General features: G+C 39.3%; 2 protein-coding genes across 5 annotated transcripts in view; one reads left to right on the top strand and one right to left on the bottom strand.

Annotated features, from left to right (window-relative positions):
• Positions 1-27,768, top strand: part of LOC144975196 (actin-related protein 8-like) — a 407,315-nt gene that overhangs the window by 138,778 nt on the left and 240,769 nt on the right. The gene's annotated exons all lie outside the window — the stretch shown is intronic.
• Positions 421-27,711, bottom strand: LOC144975192 (uncharacterized). Of its 2 annotated transcripts, none has more exons than XM_078919010.1 (6): positions 27,659-27,711; positions 17,171-17,241; positions 12,216-15,739; positions 9,931-10,122; positions 5,930-6,209; positions 421-5,042 (listed from the first exon to the last, which is right to left on the bottom strand). In XM_078919010.1, the coding sequence occupies exons 3-6, from the start codon at positions 15,666-15,668 to the stop codon at positions 505-507; spliced, it is 8,463 nt and encodes a 2,820-aa protein (XP_078775136.1). In that variant the 5' UTR covers positions 15,669-15,739; positions 17,171-17,241; positions 27,659-27,711; the 3' UTR covers positions 421-504. The 2 variants fall into 2 exon arrangements, with proteins under 2 accessions (XP_078775136.1, XP_078775137.1); XM_078919011.1 differs by having other exon boundaries at positions 27,375-27,672.

The following is a 27,768-nucleotide window of genomic DNA, read 5'->3' as shown; positions in this document are numbered from 1 at the left end:
GAAAGACGGATAAATTGTAGGGCTTTTCAGTTTTTCTCCAGAGAGACCTACAAATTCTCTGTTGTCTATTGATTTAGCAATGTATTTATGTCTTTATTCTTTTTCATTGTTGGCTGAAGAAGGGTTTTGAGCCCACAACGTTCCGTGTTAGGTATTTTGTTCTTTTTTGAAGCTGTTATATTCATTTTTGTTTATATTACTCTCTGTATCATACATTTTACCTTAAGAGTTACAGTTGACCGTTTTTCAGAATATGTTGTAAACTGCAATAATTCAATTAAGATTTTAAAATAAAATAAAATATATCTCAACATATGACACACAGCTGCACTTGTCACTGTAGTTTTAACAACATCGTCTACATTTCAGCTTTGAGAATACTAGTAGTGGGACACAATGAAACCAAATAATTTTGGACAGGGTATCTATCAGTATTGGACACCATTTATAAGACTAACAATGTATGATGCAAGTTGTAAATACTAATATCACCAGGACTTAATACTAATACCGATACAGCATACTGCGATAGGGGTCTTGCATCTGGCCGTCCTGAGCAGCCGTTCGGCCCATCAGATCTCTTTCCTGCGGCACTGTTGTTGTCGGTGTGGTGTGGCCGTGGCCCAATTTGGATGACCCTGCATACTGGCGATCGTCGATAAAAGGGTAGGCGGTGTTTTGATGGGGGTGATGAGGGTAGAGACCTCTGTGAGCAGCCGCCGCTGCGTAGTCTCTCTCCAGCATAGCGTGTTGTGCCGTGGACGGGTGTGTGAGGAAAGCACTGTTCATATTGTCTGTCACATGCTGGGCGTGGTAAGGCATTGTGGGATTGCTGGGGTATAAATTGAATCCAGCATTGACCCCGATACCAGGAAATCGATCTGTGGCAGCGCTGGTCGGTGTGGGTAAACCACGGAAATCGGGTAGGCCGGCTGTAGCTGCAGCAGTCTGTCTATAGCGATCATCAAATGGTTTAGGTGTGGTCGTGTGGGAGGTCCGAGAGTAATCCAGAGAAGAGGATGAAGTACCATAAGGGGTCATGGCACTGGGAAAGAAATTACTGAGGTCAAACCTGTCAAGTTGTAAGGGATCCTGGGATGTAAACATTCCCCTCTCAGTCTGGGATCGGACCGTAGACGGATCAAACATTAAGTCACGACTAGGCAGATAATTTTCCTTGGCAGGGAAAAAGGGATTGTTAGCAGCTGCAGCAGATGCCATATTGGTTTGTCTTGGGAAATAGGGGTTTTGCCAGTGAGTGGGTCTTACTTCCTGTCCGGACCAAGCATTGGTGAGGGGGTGGCGTGGGACGGCTTGTGGTACTGTGGGAGCGGCAAACATGTCTGCAGTGGTGGGCATGGTGGTGGGACGACGAAGGAGGCTGGAGGTATTGTTGGTACGCAGTGTGCCAGTTGGATCTGGAATACGGGAAAGGCCAGTTCTGTCTGGTGCTTGGGGAGGGTGTGGTGGGAGAAAGGGGGTTGTCATGGACTGACGCTGGAACATTGCCTCTGCCATGAAGCTGCTCGTAACAGGCGGTGTAGCAAAAAGGTTCTCCTGCTGACGCAGATAAGAAGAGGCGTTGTCTCTAGCAGTCACAGCTGTGGAGGAGTGAAGGGGGTTCAGAGATGGGAAGGATTCGAAGGTTGGCGTGGGTGTGGCATGGTTAGCAGGAAGCAACGGTGTGGCAGTGTTTTGGCGGGAAAGGGCAGCTGACATTGTGTCTCTGGCATAGAGGGGGTCAGTGTGTTGTCTCTCTCCTACCATAGCTTCTAACCGTCTTAAGTCAGCTTGGCCATGATAGAGGGATGGGACAGATGAGTCCATACTTGTGATGACGCTGGTGGCCACTGGTGATGGTAGAGGATTGGTGGGAGATTTAGCTAAATCTCTAGAATTTTCCTGACTTCCTATCAAGTTGCTGGCCCTTGCAGCTGCTGCGGCAGCTTGATTGTTGGCAGCACTAAGATTCTTCAAGTACTGGTCAAAGTATCTTTTGTCAGCCTCTGACGTGTTTCCTAGCCCGTCATCGATAACAGGAGTGGCCATGCCGTACTTGTCCAAAGGATGAGTGGGGGTGGTGGGAAGTTGACTGGGCACAGACTGAGGGACAGAATGAATGTCATCTGGTACATGATGGGACTGAGAGACATGAGGGTGAACCATATTACTTCCTGCTTCATGGTGTGAGTGTAAGTTGTCCATATTTGGGTGGCTATGAATGTCTGACGAAGGGACAGCATGCATATTCATTAGTTCATGAGCAGGTATGTCAACGGGTGGGTGAGGGTGCTGCATTTCTGTAGAATTTTGATGGGGGTGCATTTCAACTGATCCCTGGGGATGCATTTCTACTGAGTGCGGATGCATTTCTACTGAGTGCGGATGCATTTCGACAGACCCATGTTGTTGTGGCATTTCCGTGGAGTTACGATGATGAAGCATTTCCACAGAACTGTTGTGGTGACTCAGCTCAGACGAGTTCCGATGCATTTCAACAGATCCGATTGGATGGGATGATTCCACCGATCCCTGAGGTTGCTGCATTTCAACAGACCCTGCAGATGGCAGGTCTAGTGATGCGACTGACGAAACACCTGTGGTCATCTCTTCAGAGTGCACAGAATGTTGTTGCACCAGATTTGTAGGTGGTGGTACAGAGAAAGGGGTTGTAGGTCCAGGTACGGAGAAGGGTGTGTTAGGGGCTGGGTTAGAGTAAGGAGTATTGGGCGCAGGATTAGAGTAAGGAGTATTGGGCGCAGGGTTTGAGTAAGGGGTGTTTGGACCAGGATTGGAGTATGGGGTGTTTGGACCAGGGTTTGAGTATGGGGTGTTAGGGGCAGGGGTTGAGTAGGGGGCAGAGGAGTCCATTGTCTCTGGGGGCTCCAATTCATCTTCTGAACTCTCCATTGGGGGAGGAGCAGGAGCTCTAGGTGGTGTCAGTGGAATATCATTGATGCCTTCGTCATCAGATGATTCCTCTCCGGGGTACGTCTCCATGTGATCATCATCAGGAGTATTGTTTTCCTCCTCATTCCGAGTAAGGGAAGCATCCTCTTCGTTTTCCTGAATGTTTTTAGGCGATTCCTCAGGAGATAGATCTTTTTCTTCATTGTTAAAAGATTCTGATGAACTGGGCTGTGCCTTGTCTATGACTTCCTCTTCCTCTAGTTCTTTGTCCAAGTCCTCAGCATCCGAGAAATCCCTGTAAGGACTTGCATTTCCTTGGAGCATGTCTTCCTCTGATGATGAAGGTGCTGGCGATGACGGAGCAGTCACCTTTTCTTGACTCAACTGCTTCCTAGTTTTCTTATCGTCATTACTTTCTTCTTTTACTTTATCCAAGACAACATCAGATGTTTTATCAACCTCTTGGACATTTTTATCATCGCCATCTTCATTGCTCTTGTCTACTTCCTCATTAGCAACTTCTTGATCTGGCTCACCACCGTCACCATCTTCGTCACCACTCTCAACTGATTTCTTCTTCACAGGCCTTCCTCTCTTACCTCCTCTTGTCACTTTCTTAGCGATATTCTTTACAATTTTTTTGGACACTGGTGTCCCTTTTTTGGTCTTCTGTTGACATTTTTGGCTGGCTTTGATCCTGGCACTGGGCTTTCTCCTGGGAATTGAAGCAGCTTTCTTCTTCCCCCCTTTGACTGTTGATGCCTTATTATCTCTAACTGGGGATTTGTTTCCAGCACCCCTTGGGGAAGCAGCTCTTGGAGATGCAGACCTGGAAGGTGGTTTGTTTTTGTCATCACTAGCTGGTGATTTGTTACCAGCCCGACCTCTCTTCTTTTTCTCTGTAACTTTACTTTCAACATTGTCATTCTCAACTGCTGCCTTTGTTTTCTTTCGGCCTTTTACAGATTTCCTCTCATCCAAATTCTTGGGGGAGACAGCTCTACTTGGCGACTTTCTCCTGCCCAATACTGTCTTTTTATTTTTAGCTGATTTAGATTTCAAAGCAAGCAGAGAGGCTTTTCTGGTTATCCCCCTTCCAAACCGTGCAGACCGTTTCTGTAAAACTCTCTTGGCTTCTGCTTTCAGACGTTTTACTTCCAATCTCCGCCTTTCTTTATCTCTCTTCATTTTAGCTTTTTGAGCTATTTTATCTGATTTTTCCTTCTCCTTCTCTTCTTTCTTTTTAATTTTTTCTTGTTCCTTCTTTTCTTCTTTTTCCCTCTTCTCCTTTTCTTTTTGCTCCTCCTTCTCCTTCTTCTCTTTTTCCTTCATCTCTATTTTCTCTTTCTTCTCTTTTTCCTTCAATTCCTCCTTCTCTCTTTTTTCTTTTTCTTTTTGTTCTTTTTTCTCTCGCTTATCAAGTTCTCTTTTCTCTTCTTTCTCTTTCTTTTCAAGTTCCTTCTTTTCCAATTTCTCCTTTTTCTCCTGGTTCTTTTTCTCTGCCTTTTCCTTCTTCTCCTGCTCTTTCTTATCAGCTTTCTCCTTTTTCAGAAGTTCCTTCTTTTCAGCCTTTACCATCTTGTCCCTCTCCTTCTTCTCCAGCTTCTCATTCTTCAACAGCAGCTCCTTGGGTGGGGGAGGGAGAGGGGTCACTGAGGCCGTAGACTTGACGCTATCCCAACGTAATGGTGACGGACCCTCGTCCTCAGACTCTCCCTCTGATTTGAATTCGTACAAATCCATGGAACCAACAGAGGACTTCTTGGTAGTGTTGTTAGTCATTTTAGAAGGTGTAGGTGACTCATCAATACCATTACTTGTGGTCTGAGTTGATTGGCAACTGTCTAACAAATTTGCCTCCTCCTTCACCGTGCCACTGGTCCCTTCCTTCCCAGCCTCACTGCCTGCCTTGGCGTCTGCACGCTTTGAAGGTGATACAACGACTGAAGCGTCGAAGACTTTATGTACGTTCTTCTTGTGTTTGAACAGCGACATCCTGTGCTTGCATTTGAAGTCGCAGAGAGGACACTGGATGGTCTCCATGCTGTGGGAACGGAAATGAACCTTGAGATTGTCTGCATGCCTGAACGATTTCCGGCAACCAGGCCAGGCACAGTGATAGTTACGCTCTCCTGCAGAAAAAAAAAGGAGTTTTGTTAAATATTATATAAAATAAGCTTGAATAACAAGCAGGGTTGCCAATTCAGGAGGCCAAAATTTACTGAACTTTTAAGCAAACACATTAACGGACCCCTTTCTGAGTGCTTAACTCCAGTAAGAAGACATTATGTAGTTACATTTTTTCCACTTAGCAGGGGATTTGAAAATATACTGAACTCCCTAAATATACGAAAAATTGGCAACTTTATAACAATATACAGTCTACCACCAATTATAACATTACACAAAAATATATAAAGTGGGACCTCTCCGATTGGGAAATGTCAATCACTGCTATAATCAACAAGATTAGACAGGTTTCTGATTTGTTGGGTGAGTGAACAATTTAGTTTTACCCCAGCCTTTGCTATGCTCTTGGCAATGCCGATTAGAAAGACAGGCTAGAGACTGTATCTCTTTTTGAACTCTAACTCAAAAGGAATAAATACATGCTATACATAATTTTGTTCAGCAAAACTGTACCATAGAGTTTTAAGTTGTCAACAATAACAACAAAAATTCTTAAAATTTTGTGATGTACAAAGAAATCTCAATGAGAAAAAAAGTAGGCTGAATCGTAACTAGTGCTATATAGAAAGAAGGAAGAGGTACCAAGAAAAAAAGATTGACTTGGGAGAAAATCAACTAAACCAACATCAATGCATCCAGAAAGCATAGTAGTTACATCCCTACACATGGAAAGGAAGTTTTGAGGAAGTGCGCTCAAGGGGTAGCTGAGAAAGTGTGTGTAATATCTAAATTTTCAAGGAAAAATTATTTTTTAAAAATTAATAATGTAAATAGGATTAAGGTCCAGGGAGGTCTTGTTGAAAGGGAGAGAATCCAACTTATGACTTACCAGTGTGGGTAATAGTATGTCGATTCAGGTGACTCCGTTTGAAGAAGGAATAGTTACAACCATCCACATGGCAAGGAAATTTCTTGGGGATCAGTCTGTGGAATTCTGCTTGGTGACTCTTCAAGAATTTGGCCGTCCGGAAAGTTCTGTTACAACCTGGGATGTTACAAGGGAAAGGCCGTATGGTTGTGTGGATCATTTGGTGGCCCTTGAGGGCGGAGGAGGTTTTGAAACTTTTCTTGCAAGTCTCGCATGAAAACTGACGCACCATCGTATGTACCTGTGGATGAGTGACAGACATTAAATGAATAAAATTATAAAATGGAAACATTTCTAAGCATACTGAGTTTGATGAAACTTTCTTTTTTTTTTTTTATTTTTTTTTTTTGTTGCTTTAGGTCTCTTCCAACACAATTGAGGTTATATGAGAGACCGCTGAAACAAAAAAACAAGCAATCTAACAAAATAGTACAAATGTAATCAAAATCATAACCTAAAGATATCATAAGCTAAATTGTAAATAACCAAGAACAAACAGGCAGAAGATTTACAGAAAAAAAATATCCCCTGTCAAAAATACAATCACAAACCAAAGAAGCAGGATAGGCGAGTAAAGAGAAGAAGAAACGACATCACTATCGGATCGTACAACCATTCGAACATCATAGTCTAAGTACGTTTTCGATCACATGAAAAATAATTTCATGCTTTCGAAAGTATTGAAAACCCTAATCATCACAAGTGTCTTGACATAAAGAGAGAAACAAAAAAAACAGTTGTAACTCCCAATTAATATAGTCCTTTTGGGGGGTGGGGGAGTGGTGGCAAGATTGTTATAAAATATCATTCAATGGCGTTGATCGTTTATACAGTATGTTTGTCACATTCAAAACATTCTCTATTAAAATATCTTAAATGAAAACAGTGTGTCAATGGACAGAGATCTGGAAAAGCTTTACAGATTTTCTTACACCAGTGCTTGGTTCAAAATATGTCGTCATGAACACAAAGACAAATACATGGGAGCATATGAAACAGTCAAGCCCATGACTGAAGGGATTGTTTTCATATTGCCTACCTATCACCCAAAAAAAAAACAAAGTGAGAGACCTAAGTAAATCTGTGTTACATCAATTTTTCAAAATCTGGTTGACGACTAGATTGATTCCCACCCTTATTTTCTTTTTGTCTCCTACAAATTGAACTTGAATTGTGCATGGTCACATACCTTTAAAACTTTTCACACATTTTATTCTTGTCCTTTAGAGCCTTAAGACTCATGGAGCCGGAATCTATCCCAGTTTCTAAAGCGTGAAACGGACAATAGCAATTACTTGCTACCTTTTGGATACAATGCCAGTCTATTGCAAAGTACTTTCTATCAGAGCTAACAGATCCAACTCCCCATTTACTACTGGATAAATAGGTGGTGTGGGGGAGGAAATCCGACTGCACTCGGGATCGATTTTGGTCCCTTTGTGTGTGTGTGTGAAGCTCTACCAACTGAGCTATCGGGACCCCCACATTTTATTCGGGTCAAATGGACCACAATTCTGAATAACACCACATTTGGTTACAAAAAGAAATTTATAGATTTCAATTTATTTTCAACCACTGATTTTGTTGCACTGTCACAAGTTGAACATAAAAAAAAAACATATACAACAATAAAAGTTGATGATGGAAATTTGTGCATCAAAGAGACAGGCAAATAAATGTTACAGCAAAATTTCTTATAGGAATAAATAATTCATAAAAATATGAATGAGAAAAACACAGGATATTAATATTAGCATATAACAAAACTCAGGAGTAAGAATTAATTCTAAAATTAAAGAAGCGTTCAATCTTCTTCCTCCTTAACCTCATTGCTAATTCTAAACACTAAAACAGAAGATCAGTGTAAAAATATCACGAAATATAGGTAGACTTTGGCACATTTTCTTTTTTTTTCCCCTCTATTCTTTTCACACAGTAATTTTTGAATTTCTAGTTGCTAGATTTCAGTCATTATAAAACTTCATACACCTTAATTTATTCATACCTAAATCTAGCCATATTGTCTCTAATTATTGCGCTTTCAACTCATTTTCATGGGGTCACGATAGCTCAGTTGGTAGAGCACTCGCTTCACACGCAAAGGGACCGAGATCGATCCCGGGTGCAGTCGAGATTTTTTGTGCCACCCGCCACAAACCCCTGTCCACCCAGCAGTGAATGGGTAGCTGAGTCTGTTAGATTTGGTGGAAAGAACTTTGCGATAGACTAGCATCCTATCCAAAGGATAGCAAGCAATTGCTATTGTCCATTTCACGTTATAGAAACCGGGATAAACTCCGGCTCCATGGGCCGAATGGCTCTGAAGGACTACTATTACAACTCATTTTCAAATAGATGATCAAAGTTATACCTAGTTATGGCTCAAAACTGTCCAGTCATACATGATATAATATGGAATTGAAAATGAACTCTACGGTGTCATAACTCTGAGAAGGATTGTTCATTAGTACAGGATGGTTATTTTAATAATAAAAATGCTGAAAACTTATATAGCGCTATAACTCTGAGACACCACACTATATATGCACTTAAATTACAAATTACTTTGGCTGAAACATACTCATTCACACACACACATACATAAATAAATCTAAGTTGGAGGCAGTGATGAATAAAGAAGAGTAAAAATTTCTAAATGGACCAGTTTTGGACTTCTTTTGAGTTTTGAGAGGAATTTTTTTGGGTAAAATCTATGAAAAAAAAAAAAAAAAAAATTGAAAAAAAAAAAGAAAAAAAAAAAGTTGATTTACAAAACAAACTAGTTCTCAATATTTCTTGACAAGCTGACCTGCCGAAGACAACCAACAACTCTGGATATGAATCGAATTTGTCTCAATAATAATAATAATAATAATAATAATAATAATAATAATAATAATAATAATAATATCTATATTGACCATGAAGGCAATTTTTCATTTGGTTACAGCACATATTACATAATATATATGCAAATGAGATCATATTTGTCTAAAAATAATTCATGTTTATACCACACCTCAAAACGAAATGTATTTTGCTTTAGGGAAAAGAAGACTTTTTATTTTCAAAAGTACAAAAAAAAAAAAAAAAATAAAAAAATTAAACAAAAAAGATTTAAAGAATGAAATTTATAGTGTTTAAAATTCAAGATTAACCAATCACATGAATAAAACGACATGTCACCTTAAAACAATCAGATCAGAGATGAGAAGATTATTGTTGTTAATTTTTTAAAAATTCAATTTATGTAATATGTATGATCACATAATCACAAATGAAGAAAGCGCTGCTGAAAATCTGGACCAAATTAAAAGATAAAATAAAGAAGAACTTATTGAAGTTTTTTATATAAAACAGCGACATGCATTGGGGTCCAGCTTCCAGCACAGGCTCATATTTATCATCAAAAGTTGAACTTCAAGATGGAAAAAATAAGCATCAATTAAAAAGGCATGATTTCATCCCTTCATTTACAGAAACTGCCACTTGAAATTGATAAATTGTAGTGTGGATCAATTTCCGGGAAGGGGGAGATCAATATTCTAAATCTAAATTAATTTTTTAAAGATTTTTATCATTTTCTTTTTAAAGGGAGCTGAAGGAAAATCTGGCTTCTGCTAAATTTGGCTGAAAAAACGAATTCTGACTAGCAGACTGAATTAGTATTTTTAAGTGACACAGAACAGAGTCATTGCTATCTGTGATTTTCCAAGAACTACCACTATTCTAAATCAATTTTAAGACTTTATTTTTATCAATTTATTTTAAATTGGAAGCTGAAGGAAAATCTGACTTCTGCAAGATTTGGCTCGCAAAGAAAAAATCCTGACCAGCTGACCAGCAGATACTGAAGACACTGAATATGTATTTCTATGTGGCTGGGCTGCACAGAACAAGGAACCATTGCTGTTGCTATCTGTCATTCTCAAAGAAATTTTTAAAAAACTTAATCCACTGACCTTTCTATGGCGCCTCATGTTGTCCTGGGAGGAGAACATCTTGCCACAATCCGGACATTGAATATGTTTGTCCTGCACTGCATGCATGTTCTTGTGATGCTTGTGAAGGTTGGCCTTGTAGTTGGTGCGGTAGTCACAAAGCTCACATTTAAACAGTTTGGGTTCATCAGGGAAGTGAGTGTGGTGATGGACCTGGTGTAGTTATATGGCGTGAAGAGGAGGCAGAGAAATTTTTATTTTAAAAAAAATTTAAAACCCATTTTAGAATCGAAATCATCTTTCAATCAAATGACATAATTAAAACATAAACCGCAATGAAAAGTGTCAGTAACCATTATGTAATTATGCCATAAAACTTGTTTAATTAATGTAAATAATAAATGCAAGTGTACATTTTCTTGTTCGAAATCATCAAGTTTAAACGTGAATGATTTTGACAAAATGACATTTCCATGAACCCTAAAAATGATGAGATACATTTGTAGATGGAACCGAAGTGGTTTGAAAGAAAATGAAAATGAAATATGCACAAAAAGACCGTCTCTAAAACTTAGATGAATTGCTCTAAACTAAAGTTCAACCGATCACAGATTTTCACTTGTTTAATCCTTATTGATGCTTAATGCACAACCTGCAGCCAAAGCTAACAAAAGAAATGCTGCTTTTGAACTGGAACTTTTTATTTGGGATAAAATTGTTTACAATAAAATCTAATAATAATGATAATAACAATAATAATATATGGTTTTTATATAGCGCCTTACCCTGTATATCAACAAAATCTCTATTGGCGCATTTGAATGCATGACAGTAATTTATGCGACTGTGTGGTCTAGTTGTATGACATTCAACTTGTGACCTGTTGGTTCCATGTTTGAACCCCAAGCTGTGGGCAGCGCAAAGTTAAGTCCTTGTTTTCTCAAACAATTTTAATGAGTAACAGTCAGCATTGCCCCATTGGAATTTTTAGAAATTGTAAAATAGCATCTTACAGTTGAGTATGTTGCTTATTCATCAGGAAAAAGTGCTTTGGCGAATGGATAATGCGCTAAATAAAAACTCTTTTTTTTTTTAAAATGTATTTGTGCTTTTATGTCACATTAGAATATGATGTGCTGATAACATAGAATATTTAAACAACGTCCAACTTTTAAATACTTTTCTTCGAGCTTCGAGCAGCAACATTTTACATTCAACTTTTAAAAAATGAATTTAAGAAAGGAGAATGAAACTAATGTTCACTTTTAACAGTTGCAATGTAGATGCATACATTACATGATGCAATCTCCTGGCCGAAAGTGAATGGCCCCAGACATGGACAAAGGCTAAGAACTTATTTTGATAGGCTCTTAACACAAAATCTTTCGATCTTTGTGAAGCTATTTTTGTCATTTTATTTTTCTTAGACTGTCAGTTTTCCAATTTAAAAAAACATATTTAAAAATTATGCCCTTCCGTCGTGACATCATAAGATATTGTCACCTAGGCATCCAACAAAGGAATATAGATAATTCATCAAACAAGATGGCTGATGTCAACAGGAGTCACCCATGTTGTCCAAGTGAGCGAATCGGGGGTTAATAATCTTGCCCAAGGAAAAAAACCAAAAGTGCCTGAAGCAGGGCTGAACTCAGGAGCTTTCCGGGTCACAGTGCAATGCCTTAACCACTTGGCCACTTTGCCCCCCGATTAAATTGATAAAAAAAATTAAAAAGAATTAGAAATTGTTAGAGGTGATTGGTTACTTTTAATAGTCATTATAATAACTTTACTTTTCAAGATGTTAGCTGTCTGACAAAGCGTATTCTTGTTGCAGGACTAAAATACATTAAAAAGACAATGAACATTAATTTGGGTGTTTGAGAATCTGAACCTTCCCAAAATGTCTGGATTGCCTTAGCAAGCATTATCATATGGGGGTTAGTTAATACTATTTCATGGTGTTTGAAATCTGAGTAAAAGGAAGGAACAGATAAAAGATGTTAAGAGTGGATAAATGCATTGTAAAGAGAGAAGAAAATTCTCAATTTAACACAGAAAGCTTGCTATTCTAAAAGAAGTTGTAAAATATGTAGTAATTTGTAAAATATGTAATAATAGCAGGAAACTAAAAGACAACCGCCAGCAGAGTTAGAAGTGAGAAAAAAAAAGTTTAAAAATCAAAATATTCTATCAAGTCATCTACGACCCTGACATTTTGTGTATAGAAATAAAGAAAATGGTAAAGACTTTTTTAAGATGAAAAGAAAATAACACAAGCATAAAAAAGTCAATATCTCACTCACCTTTAGAGATGAGGCATATTTGAATTCCTTGTTACATTCTGTACACTTGAAGGGTATGGGCCCCTTGCAGTTATTTGTGTGGTCCTCGATGGTAAACCCGTCACACTTGATGTATCGACTGCACACTTTACAAAGTTTCATGTCCAATTTGTCCTTGTGTCTCTCTGCCATATGATCCATTAATTTATCCCTTTCAGACGATTGGAAATCACACCGAGAACATGGAAAGACGTTGTGAGTGTAGAGATGACGATTGAGGGCAGTTAGTTTTGTGGAGCCGTAAGTACAAAGATGACACCTGTAGGGCATGTCAGCCTCTACCAGATGAACCTTCTTCATGTGTCGACTAAGGGCCGATCTGCCCCGACACTGATGGTCACACTGAGAACATTTGACAAAGTCCAGCCGCTTTTTGTAATGCCTCACAGGTTTGTTGTCCTTGTCTTCAGCATCCTCAGTGTCCTGGGCATCACCATCCAGGTCTGTGTTCACACCTTCATCTTTTATATCAGGATCGTGCACAGGAGTCATTTGTTCATCAGACCCGGCAGACGTGGAGCCGATGCTTTCTCCGATGTCAGATGTGGCTTGCGATGGACACTCACCATTCAACTGACCAAACACAGGACCAGAATCATTATTTAGGCTTGTGGGAGACTGATTCAACTTGGTGCATTTATTTACAGTTTTGGGCACAGATTTGTTTGATTTCTTCACTTTCTTTGGTTTTTTATTAATCACTGTATCAGACAAAGAATTTGACTCAGCACAAGTTTTTTCTTCAGATCTATTATTTGTTCCTTTTTGAGAATTAGACTTCCTCTTTGTGGATTTTTTAGGTTTGGTTTCAAGTTTGTTATTGTCTAAATCATCAAAAGTAGTGTTATCTTTGGTATCATGGGAAACAGAACTTTCTAAGTGACTTGCATCTTTATTATCTACCAAATCTTCATCATTCGGGTAAAACGTAGAAATGTCAACGAGAGTCTTTCTTGACCTTTTCAGCACCATCTTCAATTTTTCATCAACTATGGTTTCATCACTACAATCATGTTCCACCCCAATATGTGAAATCCTTTTCTGGCATTTGGAACGAAGCGATATTAAAAGAGCCTCCAACTCCAAAAGCCCGGTTTCACTAGGCAATGTCTCATCATCAACATTTGCAGCCACAAAAGACAGAACATCCACGACATTTTGCATAATTGGAGATAATTTTTCTACACGCTGTTTTTTAGGTTTAGATTCCCTCTTCGGAGAAACTTTTGATTTTACCCTTACAGAACTTAACTCTTGATCAGAGCTTGAAATAGATTTATGCTGTCCTGATGCGTTTCCTTCCTCAAATTGAGATGGGGAACTGGACTGTCCATTTTCTTTCATATTCACAGCCGATTTGTCAGCATTATCACCACTGTCATCAAACTGCTGTCTAAGAATTGCCTCTTCCTCTTCTGTCAACTCAATATCATCATCTACCGATTTTTCAACATACTCAAAATGTTGGATAACGTGGTCAATGGATTCCGAGTAACTAGATGATCTCATTGCACAAGACTCTTCGTCCATCGGAATCTCCACTTTCTTCTTACCCGACTTCTTGGACTTTTTTGGATTAACAGATTCTTCAGGAGGGGGAGAAACATCTTTTGGAGATGAAGAACAAGACAATTGTTTAACATTCAGATCGTCCTCTCTTATTTCTGATTCCACAGAATCTTCGTATTTTCTTGGTAAATTTGATGATCCATTTTGTTCACCAGTATCCTTAACCCCACAGGTTATCTCCGAAGGAAGAGAACAATCTTCTGTCTCTGGTTTAAGCTTATCAATAGAGTGGTCATAAGAAATAATATTTGAAGAGTCCACATTGGTTTTAACATTGCTATCGACTACTTTTGAACCACAGATTTTATCTATAACATTTATAGAGTGCAAGTCATTCAAACAATTTGGTTCTGCATTAGAGACATCAGAATTTTGCTGCTGTAAACTAACATTAATACTACTGACACAAGAAATATCCTGCACATGATTTTCTCCTAATTCAGATTTCAAATGGCCGTTACCTTTAGACTTACACTCAGCAGAAACAGAATGATCAGAAAATTTTTCCAATGCATTAGAACATTTTGAAAAGGTCGACGTTGACAAGTTCATGGGTTCTTTCTGCTCTGGAGATGAATGATAAGATGGTTGAGATGCACTGGTGGTTGGGGAGGGTTGTGATGCAATTGATGAAGGAGGTATGAAGTCATCTGCTGGTTCCTTGTCTGGTAAGACAGTTAACGGGATGTGTGGTGGGACAGGTGGTATTTGCAGTCTTGGGTGGGGTTGGGGAAGTGCATGGCTGTTGTAGATAATGGAAGGTTCTGGATCTGGTGGGGCAGTTGATGACTCATGTGAAGGATTTGGAGGAACACAAGGAGCTATTATGCTATGGGGTGATGATAAAAAGACTGTTGACTGATGTGATGATAGTGATGATGGTGAGGACGATGATGCAGGCATGACAGATGATGGCAGAGGTGGTATTGTGGTTGTTGAACACAATTCATGACCAGCTGATTGGTGGATGGGAGGATGAATAATGGGAGTATATGCTTGATGGGGGGGACATGGCAACCCTGAGATCAGGTTCATATTACTGCTACTACTGTTATTATTATTATTTGATGAAGAGGATTGTAATAAATTTTCAATGGTATGCTTTTGCAAAGAATTTGATGGTGCTGAAATCACAGGGCAGGACAGGCTAGATCGAAGAGCAACAACTTCATTTGCTTCCTGGATAAATGGAGCCGTGGCGGGCAGAGTTGATGCTGCTACTCCACCATATCCGCTGTCTCCATTCACTAATGAGCTTGTCAACGGTTTAGAATCCTCATAAAGACCCGCATCTGCAACCCTTCGCTTTTTGGGCGGTTTTAAAATCATTTTACCTTGGTCTGAAGGTATAGAGTCTTGAGCATGATTGACTGTTGCTGCTGCTGAGACTGTTTCTTTATGATCAGCCATTTCAGTTTTGCAATTAGTTGACGATGACATGGGTGCCGACGACAACAAAGATGAAGATGATGATGACGATGACAATGACTGTACTGCAGATGACACTTTAATTAACTTAAGGGTGTCATTGGACTCTTTTGGAAGTTTTGCTGGTGCTGATTCAGGTAGGTTGTTCCTGGTTGTTGGAGTTGATGATTTTAAGGAGGATGAGCAAGACATTGGAGATGAAAGCGATGATTCCGACATTGAAGAAGAAGACGATGGCTTCGACACAGCCACCATTTTACCATCTCTCTCCATAACGATGACTGACGTCTTCCTAGTGCCTTCTAACAGTTTGGCGCAGTCACTGGCGTCCAAAACAACCTTGGGCACTGACAAACAAATCTTGTGATCACTCTCTGGTGGAATCTTCTTCAGATCTCTGCTTGTCTTTGTGCGCATTGTGTCTCAGCTGGTTAAACTCCCAGGCTGATACAATAGATGGTGTGGAGAGAACTCAATCGTCTCTCATGCTGAAAATACAAAAGAAAAATGAAGGAAATAAAATCAACAATCTATCAACAGAAATGGAGATGATTTATATGTGACCCAGTACTCCAAAACAGTATTATGCTGAAAATTAAATTTATAATCAAAACTAGGTGATTTGGATTGAGTTAACATGTTTTATTGATGAGAAAGTTTCTTAAGGCCAAATACCCAACATTTTCTTTTTGCTGAAGATAAACTTAAAATTAAAATTCTTTTTCAGCACCACTCCAGCATAATAGTAGGCGTGTGAGGTCGAAGGTCACATATCATTTCCAAAAACAAAAAAACTTATGAAAGATGAAACCATCAGAAACTAGTCGGATATGGGTATTTGTTTCAAGACGGAAGTGGAGGGACCTAAAACAAACTTTTCAAATGCTCACCATGGAGCAATCAAAAAGTTCAATAATTTCTATAAATGGTATTTTTCATCAAATTATATTGAATTATGATAAGACACATTGGATATACTTATCATTTCCTGTATTCCTCCCCTTCCTGTTTTTATATGTTTTGTGAAACAAAGTGTGCTTTGAATTTAACTTACAACCAAGAATTTAAAAAAAGAAAAGAAAAAAAAAAACCAGACAGTAGCTTTTGCAGAATATTAATATTAAACAATACTAAAGGTCTGATAACACTTGGTCATCAAGAATGGTCTATCTGCATCTTATAACAAAAGAGCGCTCATCACTTTATATCTCACTTCACATAATAATCTGCTGCTCTTATATAGCAGAATTGTCACTATCACCCCCCCTTCTCTCTCTCTCTCTCTCTCTCTCTCTCTCTCTCTCTCTCTCTCTCTCTCTCTCTCTCCCTCTATATATATATATATATATATATATATATATATATATATATATATATATATATATATATATATATATATATATATATATATATATATATATTCAAGAAGTTCATTCACAATAAACAGCATAATTCTAATTTGATTTGATCAACATTTGGTCAATGGACTCAAACTCGATCTTTCCATTAAAATCACATATCTTGCAATTGTAATAGATGAATTCATACTAACTTCTTCTCCTTTACATTTTTGTTCAATTTGACAGATTTCATATCTATTAGTCTGCTATTCATCCAAGTATCTTGGTTAATTAAACTGTGATAAATAAGCTAGATAAAAGGTGACCGAACACATCAATTCAGTATTATGTCAGAATGAACTAGATGAAGAAAATTTAGCTTAAAATCAAAATGATCCGAATAAGGAAAGTTTTAAAAGTATTAAGAAATAAAACCAACAATACAAAGTGAAAGCATTCATTTTCATTTTTTACACAATTGTTAACAGGCTAAAACTTAAAATGTTGATAATTTTAGATATAGAAACTTTTGAGCATCTGAAATAAGAGAGCTATAAAATTAAACGATAAATAACTCACTGATCAACCCATTGTAATTGAAACAGATATCTCGATGATATATTCTCAATGTATGTCCATCCATTGTTGATCTGAAAAGAAAAAGAAACAATTTTAAAAAAATATAAAATACAAGGCTAAAATCTACATAATGAAAAATGATATATTAAAGTGGAAATTTTGATTAAAAGAAATAGATGTAAAAACAACCTCCCAGAGAGATCTGACGACATATTGCAGTTAATTCTGTTGTGCCTTGGGCCACATACCTTTTTAACTTCAACCATTCAATGGAAACAAAGTTTGGTCTCTACATACAGTGAAAAGCACATAAATATAAATCAAACTGAGAATATAACAGGAATTCGTTTGTAACAAGGGATTTTATAATTACTTTCCTCCTCTATATCTTCAATACAATGTGTGTTGATTTGGCAACCCGTTGGATGTCTGTAAAATTCGAATCCCATTACATTATTACATATTTGAAAAGAGTCACCAAACAATTTTAAACGGAGAAAATCGCCTTTAAAGACAAGACATACATATTTATTACAAATTGTTTAAAATACAGTTATATCATTTTCACAACAGCACTTGCGCACCACATTCATAGTCAAGAAATATATAAATAAAGCACCTCTGTAACACAAACCAGAGATTTGACTTTATTTTCCCCCTTTCTTAATGCCATTCTTGACTCCCTAGGTTAAGTAGGAGAAGGTTTTTGAGTGTGGCTTCATCGTCACTGGCAGATTGCTTTCTCAGCACCCTTAGTTACGACATTGTTCATGATTTTATTTTCGTTTTCAACATTGACAAGGGTTTTACGGTGCTTGCAACACATTTAGGTCATATCAGCGCCAGTAAAAAAGGAAGAAAATGGGATAGTAAAAAGTTCTAGAATTACAATTGGTACCCAAGAAAAGGGAAGACAAATGGGAATAAGTTCAAATAGGGAAAAGATGTAGATTCCAAGAGCACACTATCAGAGTACTTACTTTGAAGTCACCTAAATGTCCCATCCTGTCAAAGAACTATATATATATATATATATATATATATATATATATATATATATATATATATATATATATATATATATATATATATATAGAATCGTGTTTGATACAAATATGGTACGAAAAGTGCTCGACATGTAGTAATGGAGCGAATTATTATTTTTTTAAATATTTACCACAATGTTTGAGACAGTCTACAGCCTGAAACATTAATGTAGACTGTCTCAAACATTGTGGTAAATATTTTAAAAAACAATATATATATATATATATATATATATATATATATATATATATATAGGAAATATCATCTCCCAAAACAATAACTATACAATTGACTATTTCCCTCCCAGCCAAAGTATCCGGCCAGGGCCAGGACAAAAGCAAGCATTCCAAGACAAAGAAAGCATGTTGGAAAACAGATATAGGGGGATAGAAGACAGTAAGCGCCTCCCTGCCAACTATGGGTGGGGTACCCAGAAAAAAATAATTTAAAAACCCCTAAAAACTTGAGCTTTTTACTTGTATACATACATAAAATATATTCAAAGTGCTTTGTAGGGTCCCAAGCCATCAGCAATACTAAATATGTAGGTGGGGACATGACGCCTATTTTGACAGAGACAACATCTTTAACTTTAATAACCAACTACTTATTTTACGCCTGTGACCAGATAACCAACGACTTATTTTACGTCTGTGACTAGTGAAAGAGTCTTTTCAAGACCCCAACTCTGCAGCTCTAAGAACAAGACGTGAGCCAGGATATACAGGTTCGAAGACGATATATGATATATTATTGCTTTATTTGACATAACTATTTTCACTTCAGATCCCTGTGTATGATCTATTTAGGTTTACATTTTTTCAGACATGTATAAAGGAAGAATAAATAAACAAAAATGATAGTTTCCAAAAAGGATTGAGAAAGAAATGTGGGTCACTTTTGTTGTTTTTGTTTTTAAGGGTTTTACGGCTCTTGCAACACATTTAGGTTATATCAGCGCCGGTAACAAGGAAGAAAATGGGGTAGTAAAAAGTTATAGAATTACAATTAAAGCACCCAAGAGAAAGGAAGACAAAAGGGGAACTGGGAACAAATAGGGATCAGATGTAGATTCCAAGAGCATACCATCAATGTACTTAGTCTGGGATGACCTATAAGTCTCACCCAGACACAAGCACAAGATCCAACAAAGAGGAATACACTCAAATGCTTACATTTCGTTTTATACATTAAAAATAACAAATATGATAATATATAACAGATTTACAAGGAAAAAAATATCATCCCCCAAAACTAACTATACATTTGGCTGTTTCCCTCCCAGCCAGAGTATCCGGCAAGGGCCAGGACAAAACCAAGTAATCTCATTCCAAGACGAAGACAGAGAATGAGTTGGAAGACAGATATAAGGGGACAGAAGACACAGTAAGTGCCTCACTGCCCACTATGGGAGGCTGGGTCACTTTTCATAATTCAAAGACATGCATATATTAAGAGGATATCTCATTATTCACAGTTATCATTATTATTTACTATTTATGATAATGACTTAAAATTTCAATTGATCTGTGAATTACTAGACCCAAAATGTTTAGAATTAGAATATCAAAAGAAAAAGAATCAGTCACAAGTGTGAGCTGAGAAAACTAGAGAATTATAAAAGCCTTACGATATCAGTTATTGTTACGTTTCAAGGATATGTATTTATTGTTCAGAGATGATGCAATTGTCTTTCTTCGATATTCTGTATCTCTGAAATAAAATTGAGATTGAAAAAGGACAAGGCCTTATTCATTTATATCGAAGAAACTAAAAGTAAGAAAGTTCAATAGCTATGACGGATGCTAGAGATCTCGCAGAGATCACTGCAATAAGATATCCTGCCCCAGGACATCAAACATCCCTTCAGATGTAATGCTCAGACTCCTCGATATCCACGAGAGGACTGCTCATCCGACTACATCCCCTGCAACAGCGCCCACGGCCACAGGGGTCAAAGCTGAAAAAGTCAAGCGGCCAATTATCTCTGTGTCAGGAACAAGCGAGGAATTGACATACTTCATGCAGAAGTGGCCAGAATATAAGCTCGCAAGGCGACTTAGCGGCCAGGACATCATTTTTCAACTCCTTGAATGCTGCGACGAGGCCCTCCGTAGGGACTTATCAAGGAGTTTTACTAACCTCACGTCAAGTGATGAAAATACTCTCCTCGATAATATTTAAAAACTCGCAATCCGCCAAGAAAACGTCATTGTGGCTAGGTTACAACTCCAGCAGAGGCAACAAGACAGAGTGAGAGATGAACCAGCCCGCACCTTTGCCGCACGCATCAAAGGTCAAGCAAGTGTCTGTCAGTACGATTTGAAGTGCACATGTGGAGTCAATGTCTCCTACAGATATCAGATGATTCGGGACACTTTGATAATCGGCTAAGCAGATGACATTCGCCTTGATGTGCGGGGGCAGGCTGACCAGGACATGTCACTCGACAAACCATCCGTTTTATCGAGGCTAAGGTAAGCGGAAAGCACTCGGCTGGCAGGATCAACCCCCTTCCTCTAACACTCACCCCTACATCAGTCAGCGCAGCAAGTAGCACATAAAGACAAATGGAAAGAAAACGTCTCACTGGGCAAAACCGACCCCCTGAAAGGAAATGCGGCTATTGTGGTAGAGATGGAGATGGCACTAAGAAACAAGACAGAGTCAACCATTGCCCGGCATACGGTCATATATGCACCAATTGTGACATTCCGCACCACTTTGAAAATATCTGCAGAAAACCAAAACAGAAAAGGCAAGGCAACTCTGCAACAGCCGTGTTTGAAGCACTATCGATCGTCTTGACCATCACGTCTACAATTCTGCACGCGAGTCATGGGAAAAGCGCCCATCTGCACAACAGCCGACAGTCCAAATTGAGATTCAAGCCCTTCCGTCAGATGCTAACGACCTTGGAATCGATTCCATCCTGTGCAACCCAACCAGTATGGCAAAAGCTCTGGCCATTGCAGACACCGACTGCCAATCACGTCTTGCTGGTACCTCACTCCTTACACAGCTAGGTTTGACCACTGCCCACTTCAATGAAGATGAAAGCTGCAAATCAAAACCCCATCGAGATTGTGGGTGCCCTAGCCCTTCGAATAACAGGCTTCACACAATCCATGCAATGGAAAACAACGCGTCAAATCGTTTACATCTCGCAAGCAACTGACAAATTTTTCTTATCCATGGAAGCCCGCAAAGACCTTGGTATCATACACCACTCATTCCCATCAATAGAATCAGCCATAATAACAGACTCTACGAAGACCATCCAATCTGCCCTACATAGTGAATCTGACAATACGGCTGACAAAGACCCTTGTGATTGTCCCCCTCGCCAGAAACCACCACCCCTCCCAACAATCCTGCCCTTCCCAGCCATAGAAGAAAACAGAGAAAAGCTTGAACATTGGCTCTTAGACTACTACAAAAGTAGCACTTTCAATGTCTGCGAGCACCAAGGGCTACCAATGATGTCTGGACACCCAATGAGACTCCTTATCGACGATGAGGCCACGCCCGTTGCACACCACACCCCTATCCCAGTACCCATCTACTGGCAGGAACAGGTTAAGGCTGGCCTTGATCAGGACAATCAACTTGGCGTACTGGAACCAGTTCCAATCGGGACTCCAGTGTCATGGTGTCATCAGATGGTCTGCGCTAAGAAATTGGGAAAACCTCGCCGAACCGTGGACTTCTAAGCCCTTAATCGCTATGCCACTAGAGAGACGCACCCCACTCAGTCGCCATTCCACCAGGCCCGCATGGTTCCACACAACACGAGAAAGAGTACCTTCGACGCCTGGAATGGCTATCACAGCATAGCACCAGACCCCCGAGGACAGACACCTGACTACCTTAATAACCCCTTGGGGCCGATACAGATATCGCGTGTGCCCTCAAGGGTACATTTCATCTGACGATGCCTACACCAGACGATTCGACGAGATTATAAGTGACATCGATAACAAGACAAAAAGTTCCTGGATACATGTGGAAGGAATGGGGTCATTCTTAACCTGTCAAAGTTCTCCTTTACTAAAGAAACAGTCCAGTTTGCAGGGTTTGAAATTACGCCAACAACTGTTCGTCCATGCCCACAAGTCTTAGATGCAATTCAGAAATTTCCCGAACCCCACACAATCACCGACGTGAGAAGCTGGTTTGGCCTTGTAAACCAGGTCGCATATGCCTTTGCATCAGCAGAAAGAATGCAACCATTCCGCACACTGCTTCAACCCAAGACACCATTTAACACCTTATTGAGTAGGCCTAAAAGCTAAAATCTAAAAGTAAAAAATATAATTCTGAGGAATTTGAAAGTCACATTGCTGAAATCAGCTTGAAAAAAGAAGTACATTGGTCTTTGTTTCATAAAAATCGGTTGAAAACCAACTGTTTTACGAATAAATTTGATTTTAAAAATTGCTTTTGTTTATTTTAGCTTTTTTTAGCAACTTTTTTATTTATCGGCCGATTTTCTTGATTTTTATATCATTCTTTATATCTCAAAGAGACGAGATCAGTGATATACTTTGTTTGTTTCAAATGTAACTAGAACATAATTTGGCTTTTTTACCTATCGACCATGCCTGGATAATTTATTCAACAACGTGGCGATGTGACGCAACTATTCCATGGCCGTCTTCCACTGCCTAAACGATGATTCAATTCATTGTTGACCACTGTTGACACGTGAGCTGCCAGAACGACCAATCGTTGAAGGGTCAAGATGCTCAGTAGCCAATTGTTCTTCGGTCAAAAAAATTAAGAACTCACGAGAACAAAAGTTTGAAATTTGGTGATGGACGGACCTATGAAATCGTTTCTGGGCGGAGTTTAGCCATGAGTGACCGTAGAAAACGAAAAGGCGACTACAGATATCAAAGAGTAGGCTTATATCATCAAAGGATGTCTACATGATTGACATGGCCATATAGGGAACTCATTATCTACTCCCCCAAAAAGAATCTAAACACGAGAGGGTTAAGGTGTTCAGTTACAGGAACTTGGATGCCATCCCAAACCCATGACTCAGGAACTTAAAAGAAAAGACACTGAAATATCGGTTCCAGATCACTCATATCCCTGGTGTCCATCATGTTGCTGCAGACACTATCTCACGCAAACCAGTGGGCGAAGCCGAACACCTCCATCTACCCGACGATGCAACCCCGATCTCCACTGATTTCAGCCTCCCAACTCTGTCTCATGACTTCCTCATGGCCATCAGAGCACAACCTGCAAACGCCAATCTACACGCAGATGAAGAAATACTCCTTGGAGGGATCAGCTCAATAACTTGGAATGATGTTCGTGTTGCCACGAGCAGTGACCACTCAATGGTTGAATTAATTGACCTGATAGAAAATGGCTTCCCTGATGCAAAAGACAATTTGCCAACAGAACTAAGACCTTACTTTCAATTCAGAGACAAACTTACAAGTTTCGACGGTGTGGCTTTGTACAATGACCCCGCATAATTATTCCTCCTAGTCTGCGCGACAAAGCCCTTCGAGCCCTCCACTCAGATCATCAAGCTGTGTCCCAAATGTTCTCCAGCGCTGACGCCTCATTTTTCTGGCCTGGGATGACCGCTGCAATAAGTGAAATGCGAACGAAGTGCCAGTCTTGCAACCGCATAGCCCCAACTCAACCAAGTGCTCCCCCTACCCTGCCAATGCAACCCCAATACCCCTTCCAGTGTATCTGTGTAGACTTTTTCCAAGATGCAGGACATAACTACTTAGTTATCGTCGACAGATATAGCAATTGGCCCATCGTGGAAAGAGCACATGGTGGATCCACAGGCCTCATTACCAGCCTAAGACGCACTTTCACTACTTACGGCATCAGTGATGAACTCTCATCCGACGGTGGCCCAGAATTCACCTCTACAGCCACAACAACGTTCCTGCGCGACTGGGGGGGGGGGGGGGGGGGTCTAACACCGTCTCTCATCAGTGGCATTCCCCCACAGCAACAGCAGGGCAGAGATTGGCGTCAAGACCACCAAACGAATGATCATGGACAACACCCGTCGTGACGGGAACCTTGACACAGATTCCTTCCAATGCGCCATCCTTCAGTATCGTAACACGCAGACAAGGACACTCGGCTATCCCCTGCGATGTGCATATTTGGAAGGCCAATCAGGGACTTTATTCCAATACACCCAGGAAAATATATCCCCCATATAACCTGGCAAGAGACCTTAGCCAACAGGGAAGAAGCCTTAAGAAACAGGCACATGAAGGATGCAGAAAGACTATCTGCCGATACTCGCATTCTACCCCCCCCCCTTACTGTTGGAGACTGCGTCAGGATACAAAATCAGACAGGGCCATTTCCCACGAAATGGGACAAAACAGGAATCGTAATTGAAGTCCGCCAGTTCGACCAGTATGTCGTCAGAGTTGATGGATCAGGCAGAATAACTCTAAGAAACAGAAAATTCCTGCACCTCTACCATCCAGTGATTGCCAGGGCTCCACTAGCCACACTGCCTACACCCACCACAACAGTGGCAAAGAGCAATAATTCAATGCCTGCAACACCCAAGATGGTCTCCAACTCGAAGAGCCACCAAGCAACGGTCCTACTGACGAAATTATCGTCCCAACTGAACAACCTAACATACCGATTGCTCCAGCCGGCGATGCAGAAGGAACTCCACCTCCTAGGACAGCTCGCTTGCCCTGCGCTTTGATGGCCCTCCAGCCATATAACAAGCCTGGTCTGAAGGAAACAGACCCGCTACCTGAGAGGCGCTAAAGAATTATGTGACTTTCATTTTAGGTTACTTAAAACTCGAAAATCATTTAGTATTATTTTTCTAATGTATATCCCTGTCCTCTATGTGCGAAGAAAGCACCATATTATTGCAACTGATCATCATTTTTCTAATGTAATATTAATATCAGTCTTTGTCCTCTACTTGTCAAGAAAGCACTATCCAAAGACTTGGGGGGCATAGAGAATTATAAAAGCGTTACGATATCAGTTATTGTTACATTTCACTGTTATGTATTTATTGTTCACAGATGATGCAATTGTCTTTCTTCGATATTCTGTATCTCTGAAATAAAATGAGATTGAAAAAGGACAAGGCCTTATTCATTTAAAAACGGATGGCCTGATGGTCGCACCATCGTGTATATGATTTGAAAATCTCTTCTTTAACTTAACAGACAAAAACCACATTCTACGTCTACGTAATGTTCGCCGGGTCAGGTCAATCAACGGTCAAAGTCAAACAAATTAAGGACTTCTTTGAGGTTATAACTGGCTATGATTAATGATAACAATGTCCTGTCATTAATGATTAAATGGGGAGACATTCCGAAAGCTCCTACATCCCCAGTATTTTCACCGTTGTCTAGAGAAATCGTCTATGCAGATGATGTCGATTTTATTGGATCAACACCAGCAAATATAGACATCATACAAAATACCCTCATGAAATATAACCTCCAAGTCAATGCCAATAAAACCAAATTTACAACAATATCGAGGAACAAAGAGGAATGGAAAAGAACAAAGAAAGTCGGCTCACTAATTGGAGACACCGAGGATGTACAAAGAAGAAAACAGCTATCAAACGCCGCACTCAGTAAACTCACCAATGTATGGATTAGAGGTGACAAAATAAAGAGAAAAACCAAACTGAAACTGTACCGTGCTCTTGTAAAACCGGTACTTCTGTATAACTGCGGCACTTGGGCGTTGACAAAATCCGAAGAAGAACATCTGGATGCCTTCCATCGCACACAGCTAAGAAGGGTACTGGACATCAAATACCCAAAAAAGATCTCAAATGAATCACTCTATAAGATCACAAAAGAAAGACCAATCTCCCTTGACATTTTACAACAACGATGGCAACTTTTCGGTCACATACTACGCAGGGACAAAAACATACCAGCTAACCAAGCCATGTCGGGATACTTCCAAAAACACGGGAACCTTTTCAGAGGAAGACCGATCACAACACTCCCTGTGATCCTAAACAAAAACCTCACAACACTTGGACAAAGCATTAGTCTCATAACGGCAGGGGACCTTGAAAATCTGAGAACCCTAGCAGAGGACCGGCAATATTGGAGACACCTCACACAGGAAATACTGGAAACAGCCAAGGCGACCCGATCTTTCGGTCGAGACGCGAAAGGCATCTAAGTCAAGTCAAGTAAGTCAAGTCAGGCGTTTATTCAATTTGTCATCATATAGGTCTTGTATTGTAAAAACTCTAGAACAAACCTTGATAGATTTGTGAAAGTTCAAAATTTCCTAATTTGACCATTCTTTTGATTCTCAGCTGCCATTTTGATTTGTGAAGTATTGAAAGGTAGTGCAAAGCAGTCAGAGGGTTTTTTTTCTTTATTAGGGTTAGCTCGAGATCGGAGGATTTTTTTTCTATTAGGGTTACCTAGTCATAAGTCTTAGCAAAGGTGCTAGGGTGTTTGTTTTTCCTATTAGGGTTAGTTAAAGGTACTAGGTTTTTATTTTTACTTGGGGTTAGTTGAGGGAATATTATTTGAGTGGTTTCCCTTTGTAGGAGCTTTCGGAAGGCCTCCCATTAAATGTAGGAAGGTCTTTCAATGGGTTGACCTGATGCCTGATGGACAAAGCAGAGAACAGAATCGTGTCTCTTGAGGAAAATTAATAAATATCTAGTCTCTAGATAAACATTTGTCTTTGGTTTTAAGTGTAAAAAAGACAATCAATGAATGATTATTATGAATGCCCATTGAACACTGTGACTGTGACAAGATCAAGAAGCAATAGTAGCATTCTAAATTAATTATGATTCAACTCTGAGGATTATAGAATTTATTTTTATATTAATAATTAGTAATTACTGATGCCAAATGGCTTGCCCGTGTTCTATTGACGCAATCATAACAATATGAAGACATAAACTAGACGTTTACTTTTAACAGAAACAGCCTGTCTCTGTGTATCAGTATCAGTACCATTATCATCATCACAGCCCACACCACATTCACATTCACCCATATCTACTTATCTGATCTACTCTTTTCTATTATGATGACGGTCATGGAACGGTAAACACTTGCTCACTTGTTATATGACCAAATAATATTTTTTATTTAAAATTTAAGAAGAGTTAAATATAACAAACCAGGAATCCCAATTAAATCCGACTAAACGGCACATTGTGTAGTGTCTACCACCGTGTTGTCGTATTGTGTACCGTTATGCAGACCATGAACAATCATGGAGTGGACGTAGGGACACAGGGTTTTACTCTACATACCAGCGATCTTGTTATTTACTTTCATGTAATGAAGGATGTAATATCTTATAATGTAATACATAAGGATCACTATGCATTAACATTTTATCGATGGTAGACAAACAAAGATTGACAAAATGAAAAATAAACACAAAGTACACACCACATACCTAACAGGCCCTGTGTAACTCTTTAACCTATTTTTAGATAATAGCTGCTCCGCGGTTAATGAAATTGAGATCATTCAGTGGTCGGAAATATTCACCAATCCAAACACAAC

Source organism: Berghia stephanieae, chromosome 6 (assembly GCF_034508935.2).
Source record: "Berghia stephanieae isolate SIO BIC M18660-M18661 chromosome 6, UCSD_Bste_1.3, whole genome shotgun sequence".
NCBI classification, from domain to species: domain Eukaryota; kingdom Metazoa; phylum Mollusca; class Gastropoda; order Nudibranchia; family Aeolidiidae; genus Berghia; species Berghia stephanieae.
The sequence above is the reverse complement of the archived record's forward strand: the minus strand, read 5'-3'. Positions and strand labels throughout refer to the sequence as shown.